Source organism: Alligator mississippiensis, chromosome 3, assembly GCF_030867095.1.
Source record: "Alligator mississippiensis isolate rAllMis1 chromosome 3, rAllMis1, whole genome shotgun sequence".
NCBI lineage: Eukaryota > Metazoa > Chordata > Crocodylia > Alligatoridae > Alligator > Alligator mississippiensis.
Genome location: NC_081826.1, coordinates 64,731,385 through 64,752,764, shown reverse-complemented (window position 1 = coordinate 64,752,764; position 21,380 = coordinate 64,731,385). Strand labels below are relative to the sequence as shown.

The 21,380-nt window shown below is 43.2% G+C and overlaps 1 protein-coding gene across 1 annotated transcript in view; it reads right to left on the bottom strand.

Annotated features, from left to right (window-relative positions):
• Positions 1-3,394: 3,394 nt before the first annotated feature.
• The window catches only part of ARMC1 (armadillo repeat containing 1), a 57,195-nt gene continuing 39,209 nt past the window's right edge, over positions 3,395-21,380 (bottom strand). Inside the window, exons 4-7 of the mRNA XM_006267179.4 lie at positions 16,471-16,660; positions 7,209-7,325; positions 7,021-7,095; positions 3,395-5,595 (exon numbers count right to left, since the gene is read on the bottom strand). Of these exons, the coding sequence (XP_006267241.1) occupies positions 5,404-5,595; positions 7,021-7,095; positions 7,209-7,325; positions 16,471-16,660 (574 nt within the window). The 3' untranslated portion in view covers positions 3,395-5,403. The remainder of the gene's footprint in view (positions 5,596-7,020; positions 7,096-7,208; positions 7,326-16,470; positions 16,661-21,380) is intronic.

Here is a 21,380-nt window from a genome sequence, read left to right as displayed (position 1 = left end):
CCACCCTCTACCATACACACACAAACCCCCCCACCACACATGTAATACAAAAGACTAAGAATTTATTTAAGTATTATGCAATCACCTCTATATACAGTACACAAAACACAAATCATGACAAAAACATTTTTTGTAATAAAATGTTATAATAGGTGTTTGACTTTTAGTGTATTTGGTTTTTTCTGGTTCTAAGATGGCAATTCCCCCCCTCCCAAAAGGGGTATTTCTGGGGGCACAGGAAGGGACTTCCAGTGGCAAAAGTCAAGGGTTAGGGGTCGAACTTACCCAAGATGGCGGCCAGGGGGCAGGACACCTGTTAAGGGGCAGGGCTACCCATGTGACCTTCGACAGCTTACGAAACTTCATTAAGCAGCCTACAAATGCCTCAATCACTATAATAAAGTTAATTCTAAATATCTATAAATGTTGGTGTTTGATTTTGGATTGTTTATCATGGAAAATCAGAACTCCCCCTGCCCCCCTTGCTCACCAGAATGCAGGTCCAACTGCAGCTGTCACCCCACACCCCCATAGTTTTGTGGCGCTAGGCAGCTGATATACCAGTGCCCCTCACTCCTGACCCCAAGCCCCCCAGCCATGCTGGTGCCCCTCACTCCCGAACCACAGACCTGCTCACCCTGCTCCCAGCCCCCCAGTGTGTGAGGAAGGGAGTAGGTGTGTGGGGGTCATAGGCATGACAGGGGGATCATGTGCCCCCTGAAATTTCTGCACCCACAGTAGGGTGCAGGGCTGCAGCCAGGCTGAACCAGCTGCAGAGGAGCCATTTCCATAGCCCAGCATACAGAACCCAGCACATGGAGCACTGTGCCAACATGGTGAGGTAAGAAAGCAGCAGTGGCACAGAGTTGTGACCCCCGCTGTTGCCAGGCAGGTAGGGGGCACCTTGCTTTGGCAGTAATGGATGCAGAAATGGCTCCTGCCCAGAGCTGGTCCAACCTGGCTCCAGCCCCGTGCTCTGCTGTGGGTGCAGAAATCTTGGGGGACACATGTGCCACCCACCTCTGCTCAACCCACCCCCACAACGTGTAGCCTGTGCCTCCCCCACAATAAACTTACTTGAAGGGAGCTGTGGTAGCTGCTCTCCACCACTGTCTGGCTGCCATGTGCAAGTGCATGCACATGTGTGGCGCCCCTTGCCTCTGATCACACTCCTGCTGCTCCCCGCAGCCCCTTGCAGTCTGGAACTCGCCCATTCTGCAAAGGGAAACCTAGGGTTTCCCATGGTTTTCTCCTTTACAGGGGAAATCAGTGTTTTTTTTCTTTAAGAAAGAATATGTTTTTCTCTATTAAAGGAGAAAAATCTCCTTTTCCCACAGCAAGTGGAAAACCCAGAACCCTGCTTATTAAGTATGTTATCTAAGCACTTAGTTAAAATATTTTTTAAAAATCCCCCCTCCCCCCCCAATCTTAGTGTATTGCATGAAATAATACAACTACTATTGCAAAAACTTGCTCTAGTACTACAGGGTTACTGGCTTCTTCACTATATATATATGAAGCTGAAAGTGAAGAAGTCTAGTACTAGAGAAAGTTTTTGCAATAGTAGTTGTATTATTTCATGCTATACGCTAGGATTAGGGGGCCACAACTGGAAAAGAACTCATAACACTTAATGTGTAGGTTTGCAAGTCCTCTAAAAAAAAATGCAATTTTATTAATACAATTTAGAGCAGACGTAGAGTGATTGTAAAAGAATACGGGAAACTGCTGCTTTGGGTAGTATTCAGGATAAAACTAAAAACGCACACAACTTCTACTACTGCATTTCACATTAAAAAAAAAAGAGGTACACATTACCTATCCTCTCCCAATTGTTTTTACATCATCTCTTCAGACACCTTCACTGACTAATTCAGCTGATTTCAGATTTGTTTATTAGAAGCTGGGCCTCAGTTCTGCTTACCAACAGGACTTACCCATATAAAAGTTACACTGGTTAAACTAAACCAGTTTGAAAATGAAATAAATTAGTACAAATACCCATGGAGCTTACACACTAGACATAGACCAGTTTTACATAGATCTGCGTCCATGCAGAATGATTTAGTTAAATGACTTCAGTCTATTAAAAACAAAATCTCACTTTCAGTCATTCTGTTCCATGTCTGCGTATATGAGTGAGGCCTAGCACTATCTGTGTTGCAAACTACAAGAGATAAGCAGAAGATGTGGTTTGTTCTTTTTTTAAGCTCTGTGTAGCAGCCTTAAATTAGACTTTTGAAGTGAGATTTTAAACAGCAAGTCTCACCCCCTCAGGCTAGTCAGATGCTCTACCTCATTGAAGAAGTCTCCAGTGACCCCATCATTGACCCTCTCTAGCTGAATAGTGTGCACTCAACTCTTTCTGAAGAGACACAGCCAGAACCTATCTGGGAAGGAGCTGGGAGGTTTTCTCCCCCTGCTCATTTGTTTTCAATGCCCAGGTTTAACAAATTGTTTTGTTTACATTTCTGGGCTCTAAAAGTAATTAGTTACAGATGGAGAAACAGGAGAGGCTCTGTGGTTCAGACCTCTGCAAGGGGAATAAAGCAAAGGCTGCTGCTGCTAATTTTTATTAGATGTATTTGTAAACTCTACTACTTGACAGCTGGAGAGTTGTTCACAGGCAAAAAAGACGACCCAGATTTTATTTTCTTGTATTGGCACTTGCAGAAATACTTCACACCTGCCACTTTCTATCTGCCCAGGTATTCAGTGTTATCTTTTGAATTCACCCCATGCTTTACTGTCCCCATCAGCTTATATGCTGTATGGCAAAACCAGGCAACATCAGCATTTTTTTTTTAAACAAAAAAGCCATAGGTGTTCATGGAAAGCAACAGACTGAACTATGTTGCAGAATGCTGTAAGTATTTTACAGTATTGCAACAGCTATTTAAAACATTGAGGCAGTTATTGGTCTTGATTTTGCCTCTACCTACTCCATCAGCATTTATTCTCATTACAAAGGAACATAACAATAATTACAGCACCATATTCACTGTTGAGCTACACCTTGAGACAATCTAGGCACTTAAAACTGGTGCTGAAGGCAGCAGCCTGCTTGGTAAGTAGTGCTCTCCAAAGAATGCATATAACACCTGCACACTTTTATCTGTCTCCCAAAACAACATATTTTTGAGATCTCTGATTTAGCAAGCATCTTATTTTTATTCATTTCTGTAACCTGAATCTGAAAGACTCCTTTGTGCTTACGTTTGGTTCAAAACAATACATGCAACTACCGGTTTTTAAAAGGTCCACACCTTTAAAATATCATATTAAGCCAGTCTGCTGTGAAATCCCAAACTGAAGTGCATACTTTTAAAAAGTAACTCAAGAATGTGAAAAAATTCGAATGTCATTTAATCCCACAAATGACAGGAAGCAGAGATCCGTTGTTTAGTTATATTACCCTTTATTATTTTACAATATATTTCAAAAACTTTTACAGATGCCTTAACTGTTCTACAACGCTGCAATACTGTTAAAAAAGCATACCTAGAGATTGAACACACGAACAAACTGTAATATCTACTTGTACTGAACCATCATATCCAAAGGGGTGTAGTCCTTTAGTAAACAGATGTGCAGTAAAGCAAACACAGATGTTAATGAAGAAAAGTAAACGTTGCATTCATGACTACAGTATGGAGGGCTTTTCAAATACATTTGGTACTGTAACATTCTAGACAGCAATATGAGTAGTATTACATATTTAAAGCAATACATGCTCTGGAAAGCTTGTATTTGCAATCTGTGCGTGTAAACTTGAATCAAAATAAACTAGATATATAGAAAAAACATAAGACACATCTAGTTTGCAAGTAAGCTTTTTGTCCCAGAATGACACTGACCTTGAGTGGGTCAACTCTGACTGTTTTTACTATTTTACACTATTGTTTTTTTCCCCCCCTCAGCATTGTTACATTACTATGAAGCCTGTGGATGCATTTTATTCCTCACTCATAGTACAGGGGAATAACCTTCACGGATTAAATTTTTGTCCGTCTCCAAGTCATAAATGTACCCAATATTATAACATGGATGTCACCACAAGTAAAGCATTTTATAGTTAGTTTTATAATAGCATTACTGTTTCTCAGCTGTATTCCTGCGGTGTAACAAGGCAGCACTGTAGTATTCAGAACACTGTCTGGAACCCTCACAAGTATAAAACGCTTACCAGCATCTCCAGTATCTACTTTCTTAGATTCTATCTACAAAAGTTTTACTTTTGTTATAATTTCTGGTCACAAATGAAACAAAATGCAATGACCAGGACACCTTCAAACATATACTGTCCAAAAACAACAAGGTAAAGCCAATTGTTCAGGTATGGTTTTGTTCTATCCAGGTTAGTATGCTTTCATGGCAGTATCATGAAAAGCTATGGGAGGAAACAATAACTACAGATCAGAATTCTGCCAAGCAAAAGAAAAGTTTAAAAGGTTGAAATTTGTGAGTGGCACTGTGGCATAAGAGGCATTCATCTTTGCTTTATTTTTCAAGTACCATTATGTGGACGTTTTGCAATAACCAAGTAAAGCCCACATCCCATCATCTACTGCAGACAAAACTGCAACGAGCCATCACTAGGTTAAACCATAGCTTTAGGACTACAATCTTTTTAATCAGCCTAAACAGCAGTCAGTGGTATCCAATTACTATGTACAGCCAGTCACACCCATTATTATAAGTATTTTTTTACAACAGCTTATTTACTGTACAACATAAGTATACTTCTTTCTGTTCATTTAACCTCTTATTTCATAACTCACATAACACTCCAGTGGTTAAGAAATGGAAAATATTTCAATGTTCGTAAGAGGTTATAAATTTCAAGTATGTAGCATTCTATTTGAAGAGCAAAAAGGGAATATAACTTTTTTTTCTGTGAACATGGTTGGCAAAAATAAAAGATAAAATAAAGGCAGGGTATGCTTTTTCTCCTGGAGTCAAAAGAAATAATTTTAATTTCAATTAAGGCAAAACAAACAAACAAAAAAAAGGCATGTTGCTTCATGCACTACTAGAACCAACAAGAAGTTCCTTCCATTAGTCCTGAGACTTGAGTTGAATGGGTTTTCCCTATCACGTGCTTCATGAAGTCAGACTTAAAGCTCCATATGAATAAATGTTTGGTTTTTAATAGTGGACCCATTTTTAAAAAGTGAGGCAATAAAATATACATGAAAAACAAAACAGCAACTTGATTCGAGGCCTCTGTCCTTTGACCTGCCTAACAGGCTAAATGTCCAATAAAAGGTAAATGCAGCATACATTTGTGTAATCTAAAATCTTTTTGTGATAATTTATTGCAAATTGCACTTGGCAGTTCACCACACCAATGGAAAACTGGCCCCCTGTTGGTTCATACAGTCCTTAAACCCCAGATGCAAGTCACCAGTAGAAAGACCTTGATAGAAAGTTTGCTGCTGTGCTGAGCCAGCTGGCTGCACCTTCTGGGTGTGACCCAACACGAGACACTGCTTTATCTTGTTCCTTTGTTGGGCTTTCATCCTCTGGCAAATATTCAGGTAGCTCTGTATTCTGTTCTACTTCTACTGGAGTATCTTGGAATGGAACCAGCATCTGAGTTATATAAAGAAGATGGTAATACTGAGACCCAGAGTGTTAAAAACAGAACATTTTGCTATGTTAGATACCTATCCATTTTATTTACAAACAGCCCCCACTTAGCGGTCTTAATTGGTTCCTAAAAAAACGAGCGTTAAATGAAATGAGCATTAAACAAAACCAAAAGTATTTGACAACCCAAGATGGAGACCGCGAGCATGAGAAAATTCACTGAGCGCTAAGTGAAATCAGGTATCAATTTCAAATGAGCATTATAGCAAAACAGCACTAAGTGAAGCAGCATTAAGCAGGGGTTGCCTGTATATCATATACTAGAATATTTAAGGTTACAGCAGAGCTGTCCAACTGGTGGCTTGCAAAGGATTAACACCCAGTTCATGTGCTCCTGCCTGGCCACTATTCCTCTTATGACTCCAGCTGCTGTTGCTGCTGGAGGTTTCTGGGCTTCCCTTTCGTCCAGCTTCTGCTTCCTGTCCTCTTCCCTGGAAGCAGGGAAGAACAGTCCAGGGTTCAGGGTGACCTGCATGGTAGGGTAGCCCAAAGGTTGAAGAGGAGGGGGAGCACGTGGCCATGGGGACAGTAAGTCCGCAGTGGGGGGAAGCTGTGGCCCACACAGCATGTGGCCCCAGCTGCTCAGATGTTGGACAGCTGTAAGTTACAGGGGAAAAAAGCCACATACTCTCAAGCAGACCACCTCCCCACCCCAAAAGACAGATAATCTTTCTCTAGACACAGGATATGAAAGTATTTGCTGCTTTCTAGCGAAGTAGTAAACACTGCTCCTCAAATTACTCTCTCTAGATCAGGAGATCCAAACATCAAGATATGCCAGTATTATATTTTCACCTCTTTTAAGAGAGTTCAACAATAACTTCTCTAATACTACTGTATATTCTCACATAAAACATGCCCCCTGAATAACACGCACCCTAATTTTGGAAGGCCCCAAGAAGCCTGAGTTCTCTGGGCCTGGAGCCTGGTACAGCCTGCTGGCTCCAGGGCTCTGTACAGGGTCCAGTCCTCAGCACTGGGGGAAGGAAGGAAGGAGCAAGGACGGAGAGTGGCAGTGGTAAACTGCCATGACTCCAGTTCCATGGTAATAAATATTGGTCACAGCTCTGCCAACCCTCCACATTTCCATACCTATGGGAGCCCTTTTCCTCAACATATAATGCACACTACAAATTTTCCCCAGCTTTTTTTTTTTTTTTTTTTAAGGGGGGATGGGGAAGATGTGGGTTATATGAGAGAAAATATGGCATATGGATGCACAACTATGCAGGACATATTTAAACCCTCTTTGTCACTGTTTTTATGCTGCAGAAGTACAAGATGTTGTCTAGTAAGATGCAATGGACGTAGTACAGTTAGGAAGAACCCAAGTGATCAGCTTCTATTTAGAATGATCTGTAATCTTACCTCCTCTCCACTTTCACTTTTCACAACTTGTTGTGCTTTCATAACTTTGGTTGATGCTATTGCCGTTGCCAAAGCCTACAACAGGGGGAGAAAAGAAAAAGCATGGAAACTTAAGACGGTCTTAAATGTAACATAACTGAAAGCAATGGGAAGGTGTGAAAGCAAGCACAGTAGTTAAGGGAACTTACCTCTGCTTTTAAGTCTGAGCGAATTCGGACCACACATCTTTGAACTGCCATTTGAAAAGTAAAACTAATAACTCCTTTAATTTTCAACAAGGCTTCTTCACAAAGATTCCTTCGAGACTAAAAAAGTAATTGAAGTATTAACATGCACGTTGAAACAATTTTGTAAAAGAAAAGCAATCATGCCAACAACATCTATTCTTAATATACAAACAATGCTATTTAATCTTGGTATATATCTCATCATAAGAGTTAAAAACATTTTTTGCTTTTATTTTAGAAGTCAAACAAGGGTGGAATCAACCATAAATAATTAGGGAAAAGGACTGAAAAGCAAAGAATATTTTTCTCTGTATGATTAGCTAAACAGTCCCCTGTGGTTTAGTTCTGATTGGCAGAAGTGCTCATTGATAAGTAGTTGGTGTTTAAGTAGCCATTTATCAGACACCTTGTAACCACACTGACTGAATGCAACAAAACAGCTGTTGTATTCTTTAGCTACCTCATCTGTAGTCGCTCGTGGTTATCACTGCACAGAATAAACTTAAATATTTTTCCTTTGAAATGAGTTGTTTGATAAAAACAATCCACAGAAACTGACAATGCCTACTGTGCAACAACACATTGACCTGTACCAGGTGCATTTACTCTATATTACCTCAGTAAGTTTCATTAAATTTTTAGTTATTTAGAAAAAATATTACAATAGAATAAAACAGCTATTAGGGCACTGCTACCACGGAGTGGGGAAAAAAAAACCCTATTCTATAGCACAGTGATTTTCAACTAGGGTGTTGCTGAGCAACACAATATTATCACTGTGAAGTATACAAACACCTACATATGATTCACAAGATAAATTTGAAGATTTCATATAGGAATCCCTAGTATTCAAAACCTACTCACCTGTTGTGGAATCTGAGTTCTTTGCAACAAAAGCACTGCACAATTTTTTTCCCCATAGTTAAAAAATGAGAGAGCGTCAAGAGCTGGCATCTTCTGAGGGGTGCCTGGAGTCTAAAAAGGTTAAGAACTGCTGCTATTAGCACAGTCCCAACCTTTTAAAACTCAAGGCACCCCTTACTAGGCTTAAGGTACCTCTGATAAAAGATCAGGCCTTAGTTTTCATTTGTTTTTTTGAGTACAGAAAAATTTTAAAAAGCAGTTCTTCTATTGCAAATAACTCAGAAAGACCACAAAAGGTCAAAAGATTTTTAATGCTAGGGATTCTGATTTGAAATCTCTGAGTTTTATGTTGTGAAAGGCAGAGTAGATTTATACTTTGCAGGCTATCTAGAGTAGATAGATATAGATATATAGCACAAACTTTTGTGAGCTAAAGCTTATTTCATCAGATGCTTAAATGCTCATCTGATGAAGTGAGCTTCAGCTCATGAAAGCTTGCGATACATCTGTTTGTCAACCTACCTACTTTGGTTGGTTTATAAGGTGCAAATCTACCCTGCCTCTGCTCGACTTCAGACTAACATGGCAAACTACATGTCTATCTTGTGAGCCATGTTTGCATACCTAACAGTAATACTGTAACATTACATGGCACCCTTGAAAGGATCTTGCAGCACTCTGGTTAAAGATCACTGCTGCAGTGGGATAACAAAATTCACCCTCATGGTTTCCTATAAAATCAGGTGCTGGATTCAAAATCACTTAAATCGTAAAAGTGCTGCCAGATCCTAAAATGAAAGGTGCTATACAAGCATATTAATATTTGTTGTTATATTGTAATTACTGATCAGTACTTACGACAGTTCTGGTTTCAACACAGAAAGTGGTATATTAATGTCATTACCACCCTGCTTAAGCTAGTCTATCCAGAGGCATCACCCCACCCCTCAACAATTCTTCATACTCCCTTTTACTTCATGCAAATGTGAAATGTCAAAACATATCCAACAGGATGAAAAAGCTGCAATTACAATGCGAGGATCAGGCCAATGGGTGCAAAGAACACTTTTTGTGCACAAGACAGATTGCACTGTACAAGTGAAAAATGAAACAGTCTCTGGCTATTGAGAATATATAGCATGAGAAGCAAAATGATTTAGCAGACTAAAGAATCAAAAGTTATATAGATGCACACCAACTAATACAGATCTCCAATCGATCTTGGTCAACTCATATAACCTCTGCGCTTCAACTGCCCTGAATGGGGATAAATCTTATTCTACAGTGGATTTCATAGGCAATACATAGGGGGAACACATGCCCACCCTGAGGTTGACCCTCGCTGGCCAGGGAGTGGGGCGCCAAGAGAGGCGCCGGCCAGTGCGCCCCCCAGCAAGACTGGTGCCAGCCGGGGACTGCAGGCACTGAGAGAAGCACCAGCAGCATTTCAGGTTTTGCCGCTGGTGCGTCTGGGGTTTTCGACCAGACATTGGGGGGGACCCCCCCGCCCAATTGCTGATCAGCTGCTGGTACCCACCCCCCACACGCGGGAGGCACCAGTCACCCATAGTGGGTTTGATGGTAAAACACTACTCAGAGGGTAAAAACTAATCATAGTTGTATACATTGCTTCACTAGGAGGAGGCTTGGCATTCCTCAGTCTAACTGGACAGATGTTCTTAGCATAACTTGTCTAAAAGTTGGCAATTATGCTTACACTGTATTGTATACAACTGGGAGAGATTTCCTCAACAAGCTAAAGGGCCTAGGTTTAGCAAAGGCGTTATCTAGAATTCTTGTGCACTTTCCACAATGAATCAAATCAAGTCTGTGGTGCATATATATGAAACAAATCTGTTCCCAAAGTAAATCAGACAATTATATGCATTGTAGTATAATTACGGTGGAAAAAACATTATTTACAGCTGAAGAGGGAGAAAGGCGGATGGCAAACACCTCTTCATGGGCCTAATCAAAAGTGCTAAGGATTTAAACTTTAGCTCTCAAACCATCCACATTATTTGGAGTTGACAAAACTACAATCAACTGTTGCTAAAGTTACATAGACAACATGTTTCTAGACTGGAAATTAGAAAAGGTTTCTATTAGTAAAAGGACTGAAGGTCTGAAATGGACTTCTGATCAACGAGTGAGGCAAGTAACTTGAACTGCTTCGAGATGGAACCTAACTAATTTATGGAAGGGACAGTATCATAGGACAGGGGCATTCTTGAAACCCGGTAGGGGGCCTGATGTGCACCAGGACAGTGGGGTACCAAGGGCTTAAGTGTCTCTATACTAATGCTAGGAGCATGGGGAACAAGCAGAAGGAACTCACACTCCTGTTTGCAAACAAAGACTTCAATCTGGCTGGATTAACTGAAACCTGGTGGGACCATACCCATGATTGGGCAGTAGGCACTGAGGCCTACAGGCTGTACAGACATAACAGAGTGGGGAAAAAGAAGGGGGAGGGGGGCATTGCTATCTATGCTAAGGAGCAATACACATCTTCCATAATCAAGATGGGCTCAGAAGATGGGCAAATTGAGGTACTGTGGATCAGAATACAAGGGGGTTGGAGTGAAAGGGATTTGGTAATGGGGGTCTACTATAGACCGCTACACCAGGATGATGAGCTAGACCTGGAATTCTCAAGGCAGCTCTCAGAGGCAGTATACTCAAGGGACATGGCTGTTATAGGTGACCTAAACTACCCTGACATCTGCCGGGAGGAGCAATCAGCTAGATCTGATCGTTCACATGGGTTCTTAACATGCATACAGGACCTTCACCTAACACAAGAGGTATACGGTCCAACTAGGGGAAATGCCTTACTAGACTTGGTGTTTGCTACAGGGGATGACCTGGTGGGAGACCAGCAGATACAGGGTAACCTAGGGGACAGTGCCCACCAATTGTTGGAATTCAATATCCAGCAAAAGGTGGAAAAGATAACCAGTAGGGCAGGAGTGCTAGACTTCAGAAAGGCTAACTTCAATGAGCTCAGGAGATTAGTAAGAGAGTCACTGAAGGACAGGAGCACTGGTGAGATGGGAGTCCAGGAAGGGTGGTTGTTCCTCAAGGGAACAATCCTTTGGGCACAGGAGGGAACAATCCCATTGCACATAAAGGGAGGCAGAGGGGCCAGGAAACCCTTTCATAGATTCATAGATGCTAGGGTCGGAAGGGACCTCAATAGATTGAGTCGGACCCCCTGCATAGGCAGGAAAGAGTGCTGGGTTCAGATGACCCCAGCTAGATGCCTATCTAACCTCCTCTTGAAGATCCCCAGGGTAGGAGAGAGCACCACCTCCCTTGGGAGTCCATTCCAGACCTTGGCCATTCTAACTGTGAAGAAGTTCTTCCTAATGTCCAGTCTACATCTGCTCTCTGCTAGCTTGTGGCCATTATTTCTTGTAACCCCCGGGGGCGCCTTGGTGAATAAAACCTCACCAATTCCCTTCTGTGCCCCCATGATGAACTTACAGGCAGCCAACAAGGTCGCCTCTCAACCTTCTCTTGCGGAGGCTGAAGAGGTCCAGGTGCCCCAGTCTCTCCTCATAGGGTTTGGCCTGCAAGCCCTTAACCATACAAGTGGCCCTTCTCTGGACCCTCTCCAGGTTATCCACATCCCTCTTGAAGTGTGGCGCCCAAAACTGCACGCAGTATTCCAACTGCGGTCTGACCAGCGCCCGATAGAGGGGAAGTATCACCTCCTTGGATCTGTTCGTCATGCATCTACTGATGCACGATAAAGCACCATTAGCTTTTCCGATGGCTTCGTCACACTGCCGACTCATGTTCATCTTGGAGTCCACTAGGACTCCAAGATCCCTTTCCGCTTCCGTTCCACCAAGCAGGTAATTTCCTAGGCAGTAGGTATGCTGGACATTTTTCCTCTTGGCTGAACAGGGAAATCCAGGAAAGCCTAGGAGCAAGAAAAAGAGGCATACAGACTGTGGAAGAAGGGGGTAGCCACCAAGGAGGAGTATACCTGCTTGGCTCGCACTTGCAGGGAGTCAGTTAGAAAGGCCAAAGCAGCAATGGAACTCAGGCTGGCATAAAAAATTAAAAACAACAAAAAGTCCTTCTTCAGGTATATGGGGGGCAAAGTGAAGGTGTACAGCAACAAAGGTTCCCTACAGGACAGACTAGGGCAATTGGTGACAGATAAGAGCAAAGCTGAGCTCTGTAGTGAGTTTTTGGCATCTGTATTCCTGAACATGTCTTTGTTACCCAGCTGGATTGTAGACAGGCAGAAGAGGGACACAAGCCCACCAACAGTTAACACCGACCTAGTGAGGGGACATTTGGAGGGGCTGGACGTGTTTAAGTCAGCAGGCCCAGATGATCTGGGTGTTGAGGAAATTAGCCAGTGTCAGAGCAGAACCACTGGCAAAATTGTTTGAGCACTTATTGCACTCAGGACAGGCCCCAGATGACTGGAAAAGGGCAAACGAGGTCCCTATTTTCAAGGGAGGAAGAAGGATCTGAGTAACTATAGGCTGGTTAGTCTCACTTCTATCTTTGGGAAAACCTTTGAAAAAATTATTAAGAATCACATTTGTGGGAGTCCAGCAGGAAAAATAATGAAGGGCAACCAGCATGGGTTCACAGCAGGTAGATCTTGCCCAACTAACCTTGTTTCTTTTTATGACCAGGTCACAAAATGCTTAGAAGCAGGAGTCGAGGTAGATGTCATTTACTAGGATTTTAAAAAGGCCTTTGATATGGTGTCTCATCCCATTCTTATAAATAAACTAAGGGGCTGTGACATAGATGATTACATGGTCAGGTGGGTGACGAATTGGCTTATGGGACACACCCAGAGAATCGTGGTGGATGGGTCGGTATCAACCTGGAAAGATATGGGTAGTGGGGTCCCCCAAGGTTTGGTCCTTGGACCAGTGCTGTTCATTATCTTCATCAGTGACTTGGATGAGGGCGTGGAGAGCACTCTTCAAATCTGCAGAAGACACCAAATTATGGGGTAAAGTTAACACGGTGGGCAGGGAACAGATTGAGGTGGATTTGGACAGGTTGGAAAAGTAGGCAGAATAGAACAGGACGCAGTTTAACAAAGATAAGTGCAAAGTTCTGCACCCAAGAAGAAAGAATCACCAACACACAGATTGGGAGATGACCTTCTAAGTAGCGGAGCAGCAGAAAGGGATCTTGGAGTCACAGCAGACTCCAAATGAACATGAGTCAATGTGATGAAGATATAGGCAAAGCTAACCGCACACTTTCATGCATTAGCAGGTACATCACAAACAGGTCTAAGGAGGTGATACCTCCCCCTCTATGCAGCATTGGCAAGGCCACAACTGGAGTACCATGTCCTGTTCTGGGCACCGCACTTCAGCAGGGATGTGGATAACCTTGAGAGGGTCCAGAGGCGGGCTACTCGTATGGTTAGGGGCCTGAAGGTAAGACCCTGTGAGGAGAGCTTGAGAAACCTGGATCTCTTCAGCCTCTGCAAGAGAAGCCTGAGAGGTGATCTTGTGGTCACCTACAAATTCATCGGGGCGGGGCGGGGCAGCAAGCAATAAGAAATACTCTGTTTACCAGGGTGCCCCTTGTGGTAACTAGAAACAATGGCCACAAACTGACAGAGAGAAGATTTAGATTTGACAACAGGAAGAACTTCTTCATGGGAAGGGTTACCAGAATCTGCAATGGGCTTCCAAGGGAGGTGGTGCTCTCCCCTACCCTGGGGGTCTTTAAGTGGAGACTGGACAAGCACCTGGCTGGGGTCATTTGACCCCAGTGCTCTTTCCTGCCCAGGGTAGGGGGTTGGACTCAGTGATCTACCACAGTCCCTTCTGACCCTAAAAATCTATGGAATAATAGTGCATATGTTGGAACTCCCCCTCCCGAAAAACTTTCTTGACACTCCTGATGCGTTTTTTTTGTTGGTCTTCTGTTGAAGTACTGGCCACTGGCAACATTGAGATGAAATTTAGTAATGCGCTGGTGTTTCTACAGATGCATACATATTTCTGAGGTATCTGGCTGGAGGATCTTGCTCATGCTCTTCAGGTCAAATCAATCACCAGATTGGGGGTCCAGAAAATATTCTTTCCTAATAGCCTGAGATTAATATACAGTATGTTCAGATGATCCTAGCAAATACCCTTCCCCCGCATTCTTTACCGGTGCCACATAGTAGGGGTTTCCTCATACCACCACCCAGTCAGTGCTTTGTGATGCTGGTGAATAAAAAGGGCCAGAACGGATGCATTTGTGGACAAATGATTGCCTGCAAATGCAAGGTACTAGATTCAATGTCTCCAAGAAAGATCATTCCAGTTTATGTTCTACGACTACTAGAAAGTCTTTTTGAACAGAAGATACTACAGTCTGTGAGACTGCTACATTTTTTTTTTTGTGCTCACGCTTATTAATCAAATTCTGTAAAATGTAGCTTTTTATTAAATAAAGTTGTTCAAAATCTAATTGAGGCCTCCAAGTCTAAATTTCAAAGCAATCATTCCAGTAGAATAAAACCCACCAAAAGGAGTTTATACTAGGTTAAGGATGACAAATCTGTAGACCAAAAAAAATAATTTATCCAAAATTGTAAATTGCTGCAGATGTATTCAAAGAATTGTAACAGGATTTTAAAACAAAACAAAGAACTTGTTCCCCATATTCTCCATACCCAAAATTGATTGTCTATAAGAAGACCATACCACCTCTTTATATTAATTTGAACTGAAAGCAGTATCTGTTCTTAATAATTTATTTTCATTGAATTGAGCTAAAGAATGAGTGGGCAATCTAATGGCAAATCTAAGGCAGGTCCTGCCTATATCTGCATGCAGTAACACACATTCACGCCCAATAGTCTTAAGTGCTTTGGAGATAAAATGCAGTATAAAGCAAAGCTGTTCTTACTGTTCACATCCTCTGCCATTTAATAGTTCCTAATACTAACACTTTGCAGACATGTTTAACCGCTGTGCTATACCAGGCACCTGGAATATCACCAGTATTTCTTTGACAGTCTATTTAAGCGGTGGTGTATAGCTTAGTTAACTCCAGGCAGCACAGTCAGATCTTTTTGTATTTCTTCTATAATGTGTTTAAAAAATGCTGATGTGCTCTAGGCAACCAGGGGAACCTGAAGTTCTGTTCTCTGGATTTAAATACCATAACACATCTTTTACTAGGATAGCAATGAATAGATTTGTCTCAACTCTCAAAACAGAATTGAAAAGAGCTAGATAAGCTGTTTGTCAGAGAACTTGAGATATGTGGGCTTCAGTCCACTTACAAGGTGATCTGTACCTGAACTGGCAGAAAGTAGAAAATTAATCCGATTTAAATCTGTTGTGCACAAACAAATCAGCTACAAGATAAGAAACATAATAGGAGAGAACTAGTAGAACGAACTGAAAACTGGTTTGAGAATACAAAAGCAAGTGGTGTTAGCAAAAGCGTTGTTTCTACTCAATGAGCAAGGATCTTGCAAGACGTTTTTTAACCATGCATAATAAGTAACTTGGAGCAGCATCTAATTTCAAAAGGAGCTAAAAACACACTCAGAAGAAAACACAAGGAAGAGAATGCTACCTGATATACTGGGTTCTTTGACAATACTTATTTGACAAAATGTAAAGCGAGAAAGCAAAATATCAGGTCTGATCACTTAAAATGGGTATAAAACAGAAGATGCAGAGACTGGAGGGCACTTGTAGATAATGCACTTAAACAGTCTACGTGTTATCTGGCAGCCATAAAAAGGCAAACATGGCCCTGAGGTGTTATCTACAGGGGTATGGTAGATAAAATCTGTAGAAGTTATTCTGACATTATATAAAAGATTCAGTGAGACCTCATTATCACAAATGCCATTCTGATCACTATGGCAGGAAATCTCTCAAGGAAAACAAAAAGAAGTTGCAAAATGCAACCAAAAAAAATCAAGTAACAAAAGGTTAGTAAAAAAAAAATTATATATAAAAACATATATTTTCATGGGTTACAGGTGACTGGTTTGGACCTCAAGGTTCTGACAAAACAAAATATCATAAACTAAGACTAGTATTTGATTTATCCCATTACTTCTTGAAACAGGAAATGCGATTGGCAGAGATGGAAACAGAATTGTTTTAAAACAATATCAAGTTATGAAAGCCATCAGCCAGAAAAATAACAAACATCTTGGACAATTTCATAAAAGCAATTCACAGAACCTGCTGAAAGAAGCAACACAGGTATACAACCAGTCTGAACATACTACTTTGTTGTGCAAGGTATGTTTGACTATAACACACATGGACATTATCATAATATTTCCTTTTTGTTTCCAGTCTGATACCTAAGGATCATGAGCACTTAATTTCCTTACCGAATCATCAAGGCCATCTATATGTAAAACCACTGTTTTGGCACGTTTATTTGTGCTGCCCAGGAAAAACTGAGCTTTCCGCCGACGGTAATTCATCTCATTTACATTGTCCATATCTGACATGCTGGAAGACTGAAGGATGTCATAGATTTCAGAGGCTAAAAGTTTAGTCTCTCCTGGTGTAGTAGTCCTTAAGAAAAAAAAGGAGGCAGAGATTTATAAGGATTAATTTTTATAATTGCATTTCAAAGGCAGCTATATTTATGTCCCAGTAACTTGAGTGCTCACTGCAGTACAGAAGCATTTGCATATAACTGATACACAAGAAAAAAAAATAATGGTCACCATTTATATGCCAATGTTATTGCCAATCAAGAGGGGAATCATTGAGTCATTATTGCACAGGAGTTTTTATTCCACCATTACTGTTTTAATGCTGTAATAAGAACTCTTTGCCTTATTTTCTCTACACTATGTTATACCATTTTAGAAAGCTGAAAACGTTAAGTACCACCCTTTTTTTGGAAGGATATGGAATTCCCCTCACTTTCATTTTATATCGATTAGGATGTACGAGCCAACACCATGGCGTTCTATTTAATAACACTGCAGATGCAGCTGAGGGTGTAGACAAACATACATTTTAGCTGCTGCTGGGGAGCACACATCAGATGCTATATTATGTTATGCCTACATAATCCTGTAGGAATTCAAATTAGCTAAACTGCCCTAACTTTGACCTTGAATGAACAGGGTTAAAAATGGAGCAGCTTTGCTACTCCTGTATAGCTACGGAAACATGCAGAAGAGTTGCATAACAACAACTTGTATCTGTATTTTGTTTTTTTTACAGACAGACATAACATTTTATCAATACATCTTAAGTTCTCAAAACTATGTTGATGTAGCTTGAACTTGCGTTACAAAAGCAAAGCAAATTCAGCTGAAGATAATGTAAAAAACAGCTGTCACTTTAATCTTCATTAAATATTATTAGAGGATTTCAAAGCACTATGGATAAAAACAGCTCATCTCTATGTTTCATAATACAGAATATACCCATGTTAGAGACGCATGAATTGAGTCACAGAGGCTAAATAAAGCCAGCAGTGGAAGAAAGGAATAGAAACTACAAAGGCTCAAACCACTACCCCCAACTCTTTTTGTAGATGCTCCCTATCAGGTCAGAAATGCAAACAAGGTAGCGCTCCTTTAAAAATAACATCACTTAGATCAGTGGCCACCAACCAATGGATCTCGATCAACTGGTAGATCTCAGAGCCTCTTGGAATCGATCCAAGGCTGGGATGGATGGCTGAGTAACAGTGTGCATGCCTGTGCATGCCCCAGCCTAGCAGGTCAGTCCATGGGGGAGGGAATGGGCAGGGGCTATATCGAGGCCCCTGTGGTGAGGGACAGTGCCACAGAGGCAGGAGCAGGGGTAGAGTTGAGTGGGGCCCCAGCCAGGTGGGACTTACCTGCTGGGGAGGAACGGCCCCAAATAGTTTTTTCTCCCTCTCCCTCGATCTGCCCCCCCTCTTCCCTCCCCACAGACTTACCTGCTGGGCGGGTGGGGGGAGAGGGGTGGCAGTGGCACATGGTAGATCTTGGGTTCCTTTTAAATGCCAAAGGTGATTTCCTACTTTAAAAGATTGGAGACCACTGATTTAGATGTTATACAACTTTTTACAAGCGATTTTCTCATGCTTGATCACTACCAAATCAAACAAGGCACTGGTATGTTCCATTGATCTACTACAGTATCAACTTGCAATTTGTCTTACAATAATTGCTGCTTTGTTTGAAAACATATATCACACCAGCGCAACTAACTTGCACCCTCAGAGTTCTCTTCCTTTCCATTTCATTCGTTTAACACACCTCTTCTATCCTGATATTACAGCTGAGAACAATGCTGAAGCAAAATCAAAAAAAAAATCTGACTTTTGGTTTTCCTAATGGTTTTACCCTTTCCTGGCCAATGTTGTGCCCATCTTCAAGAAGGGGAAGAGAGAGGACCCGGGCAACTATAGGTCAATTAGCCTAACTTCTATCCCAGAGAAAATCCTGGAAAAATGAATCAAAGTCTGTGCGATACGCTGGCAGAAGGTAGGATGCTGAACAACAGCCAGCATGGCTTCGTCGTGGGCAGGTTTAATCTTACCAAGCTCATCTCCTTCTACGACCAGTTAACTCACCACCTGGACAAGAGAGAGGAGGTTGACATTGTATACCTAGATGTCCAAAAGGCCTTTGATCTGGTATCCCACAAAGTTTTCACGGAAAAATTGAAGAGACTGCAGGCTTAACTGCTTAACTGCTCAAGAGTCAGGTAGCTAGGAAGCTGGCTATGGGTTAGGACCCAGAGAGTTCTAATGAATGGATCTGTCTCATTCTGGTGAGAAGTGGCCAGTGGTGTCCCTCAGGGCTCAGTGCTTGGTCCAGTGCTTTTCAACATCTTTATCCATTATTTAAATGTGGGGATGAAGACCACACTGGCCAAGTTTGTGGATGACAACAAATTACAGGTGAGTGTGGTCATGCTTAAAGATAGGATGCAGATACAGGGGGACCTAGACAGGCTGGCAAGTTGGGTGGATCAGAACCAGATGAAATTCAACACAGAACTGTAAAGTGCTCCATCTGGGGACAAACAAACCCCAACATATTTACAGGCTCAGTGGCACCAAACTGACTAGACTAGCACCACGACTGAAAGGAACCTAGGGGTAATCACAGACCATAGTATGAACACGAGCTGTCAGTGTGATGCTGTAGCCAGCAGGGCAAACTATACTTTGGCATGCATCAACTGATGCACCTCAAGCAAAACCCAGGAAGGGATTCTTCTCAAACTGTGGAATAAACTCCCTCCAGATGTGGTGCACCTAACCTGGCAGTCTTCAAGATGAGACTGGACAGTCACCTCACTGGGGTCACCTAGGGCCTCTGCTAGGGCCTCTGCCCAGGGGGACAAGGCTACCCGGGGCTGGTCTGAGGCCTCCACCCAGACCGAGCCCATGGGGGAGCTGATGTCCCCCTACCTCCTGGCCTGTGGGGGATCCCCAGCAGGGCTGGGGGGGGGCAGAGATTGGGGGCCCCCACACCTGTCCGGCAGGTGCCCGTCTTAGGGCTCTGGAGGCGCAGGTGAGGGAGCTCCGGGAGGAGGTTAGCAGGCTGAGGGGGATCAGGGAGACGGAGGATGAAATTGACAGTTATTTCCTTTCCCTGCAGGCCCAGGCACAGAAGGAAGAAGCAGCCCGGGGAGTGCCCTCCGCAGCAGAGTGGCAGACGGTCACAGCCAGGACCGAAGCAGCTCGCAGTGAACCGGTACCAGCTTCTCCAGTCCGACCTGTGAACAGGTACGAGGCCCTGGCGACCCTGCAGGAGATGGAAGGGGAGGAGGAAACCCTTGGGCAAGAAGAAACACCACGTTCTTCACACTCCAAACAGATCAAGAGATCCACGAGGACCCAGAGGAGGAGGCGACGAGTGCTCGTCATAGGTGACTCCATCCTGAGAGGTACGGAAGGACCCATCTGTCGCCAGGACCCCTCGGCACGAGAGGTATGCTGCCTCCCTGGAGCAAAGATTCGGGATGTGACGGAGGTAATCCAGGCCAGGATCAAGCCCACCGATTACTACCCCATGGTCCTAGTCCATGTGGGTACTAATGATGCGGCCAGGAGAACCCCCGATCACCTGATGGCAGACTACAGTGCTCTGGGTGGCGTGCTGAAGGAGTTCGGTGCACAGGTGGTTTTCTCTTCCATCCTACCAGTGACCGGACGAGGAAGACGGCAGGAGAACTGCATCCGAGAAACCAACTGGCGGCTTCGGCAGTTGTGTCTTGAGGCAGGCTTCGGCTTCCTGGACAATGACCCGCACATCACGATGAGGGACATGCTCAGCTGGGATGGGCTTCACCTGTCCCCCAAAGGTAAGCGTGTGTTTTCTACTAGGTTGGCGGATCTCCTCCGGCAGGCTATAAACTAGGCTCGTCGGGGGGAGGGGAGTACGAGGGCAGGGGAAGCTGTGGACCACCAAACCATGTGGCACCCACAAGGACAGCCCAGCCTGAAGAAGGAGAACATTGGAAACCTGAAAGCCATGGGGAGACCAGCACTACAGAACAGGTAAGAAACAAGAAGGTAAGAAACAATGGGACCCTTGGGACTCGGAGCGGGGGGGGCAGCAAAGGCACCAGTCGCAGGGCTCAAGTGCCTATATACTAATGCTAGGAGCATGGGGAACAAGCAGGATGAACTAGCGCTCCTGCTTGCACTAAACACCTATGACTTAGTGGGGCTAACAGAGACCTGGTGGGATTCATCCCATGACTGGGCGGTACATATTGAGGACTATAGATTGTACAGAAAGGACAGGTCGGGGAAGAAAGGGGGGGGGTGTTGCACTTTATGTCAATGAGCAATATACATCAACCCTCATCAAGACAGAATCCAAGGTTGAGGAAGTAGAAGGATTGTGGGTTAGGCTACATGGGGGGCAAGGAGAAAGGGATTTGGTGGTAGGGGTCTGCTACAGACCCCCACACCAAGGGGAAGAAATAGATGCGGGGCTCCTGAGGCAACTCTCGGAGACCATAAAAGCTAAAGAGGCAGTAGTCATGGGGGACCTAAACTACCCGGACATCTGCTGGGAGACGCAGACAGCAAAGTCCCACCACTCACGCAGGTTTCTAACCTGTGTACAGGACCTCCACCTGACACAGGAGGTGCATGGTCCCACTAGGGGGAATGCCATACTGGATCTGGTATTGGCAACAGGGGATGACATGATAGGGGACCTCTAGATCGGTAGCCATTTGGGAGACAGTGATCACCTAATAATAGAATTCAACATAAGATGTCGAGTGGGTAAGGTAACTAGTAGGGTGAAAGTGCTAGACT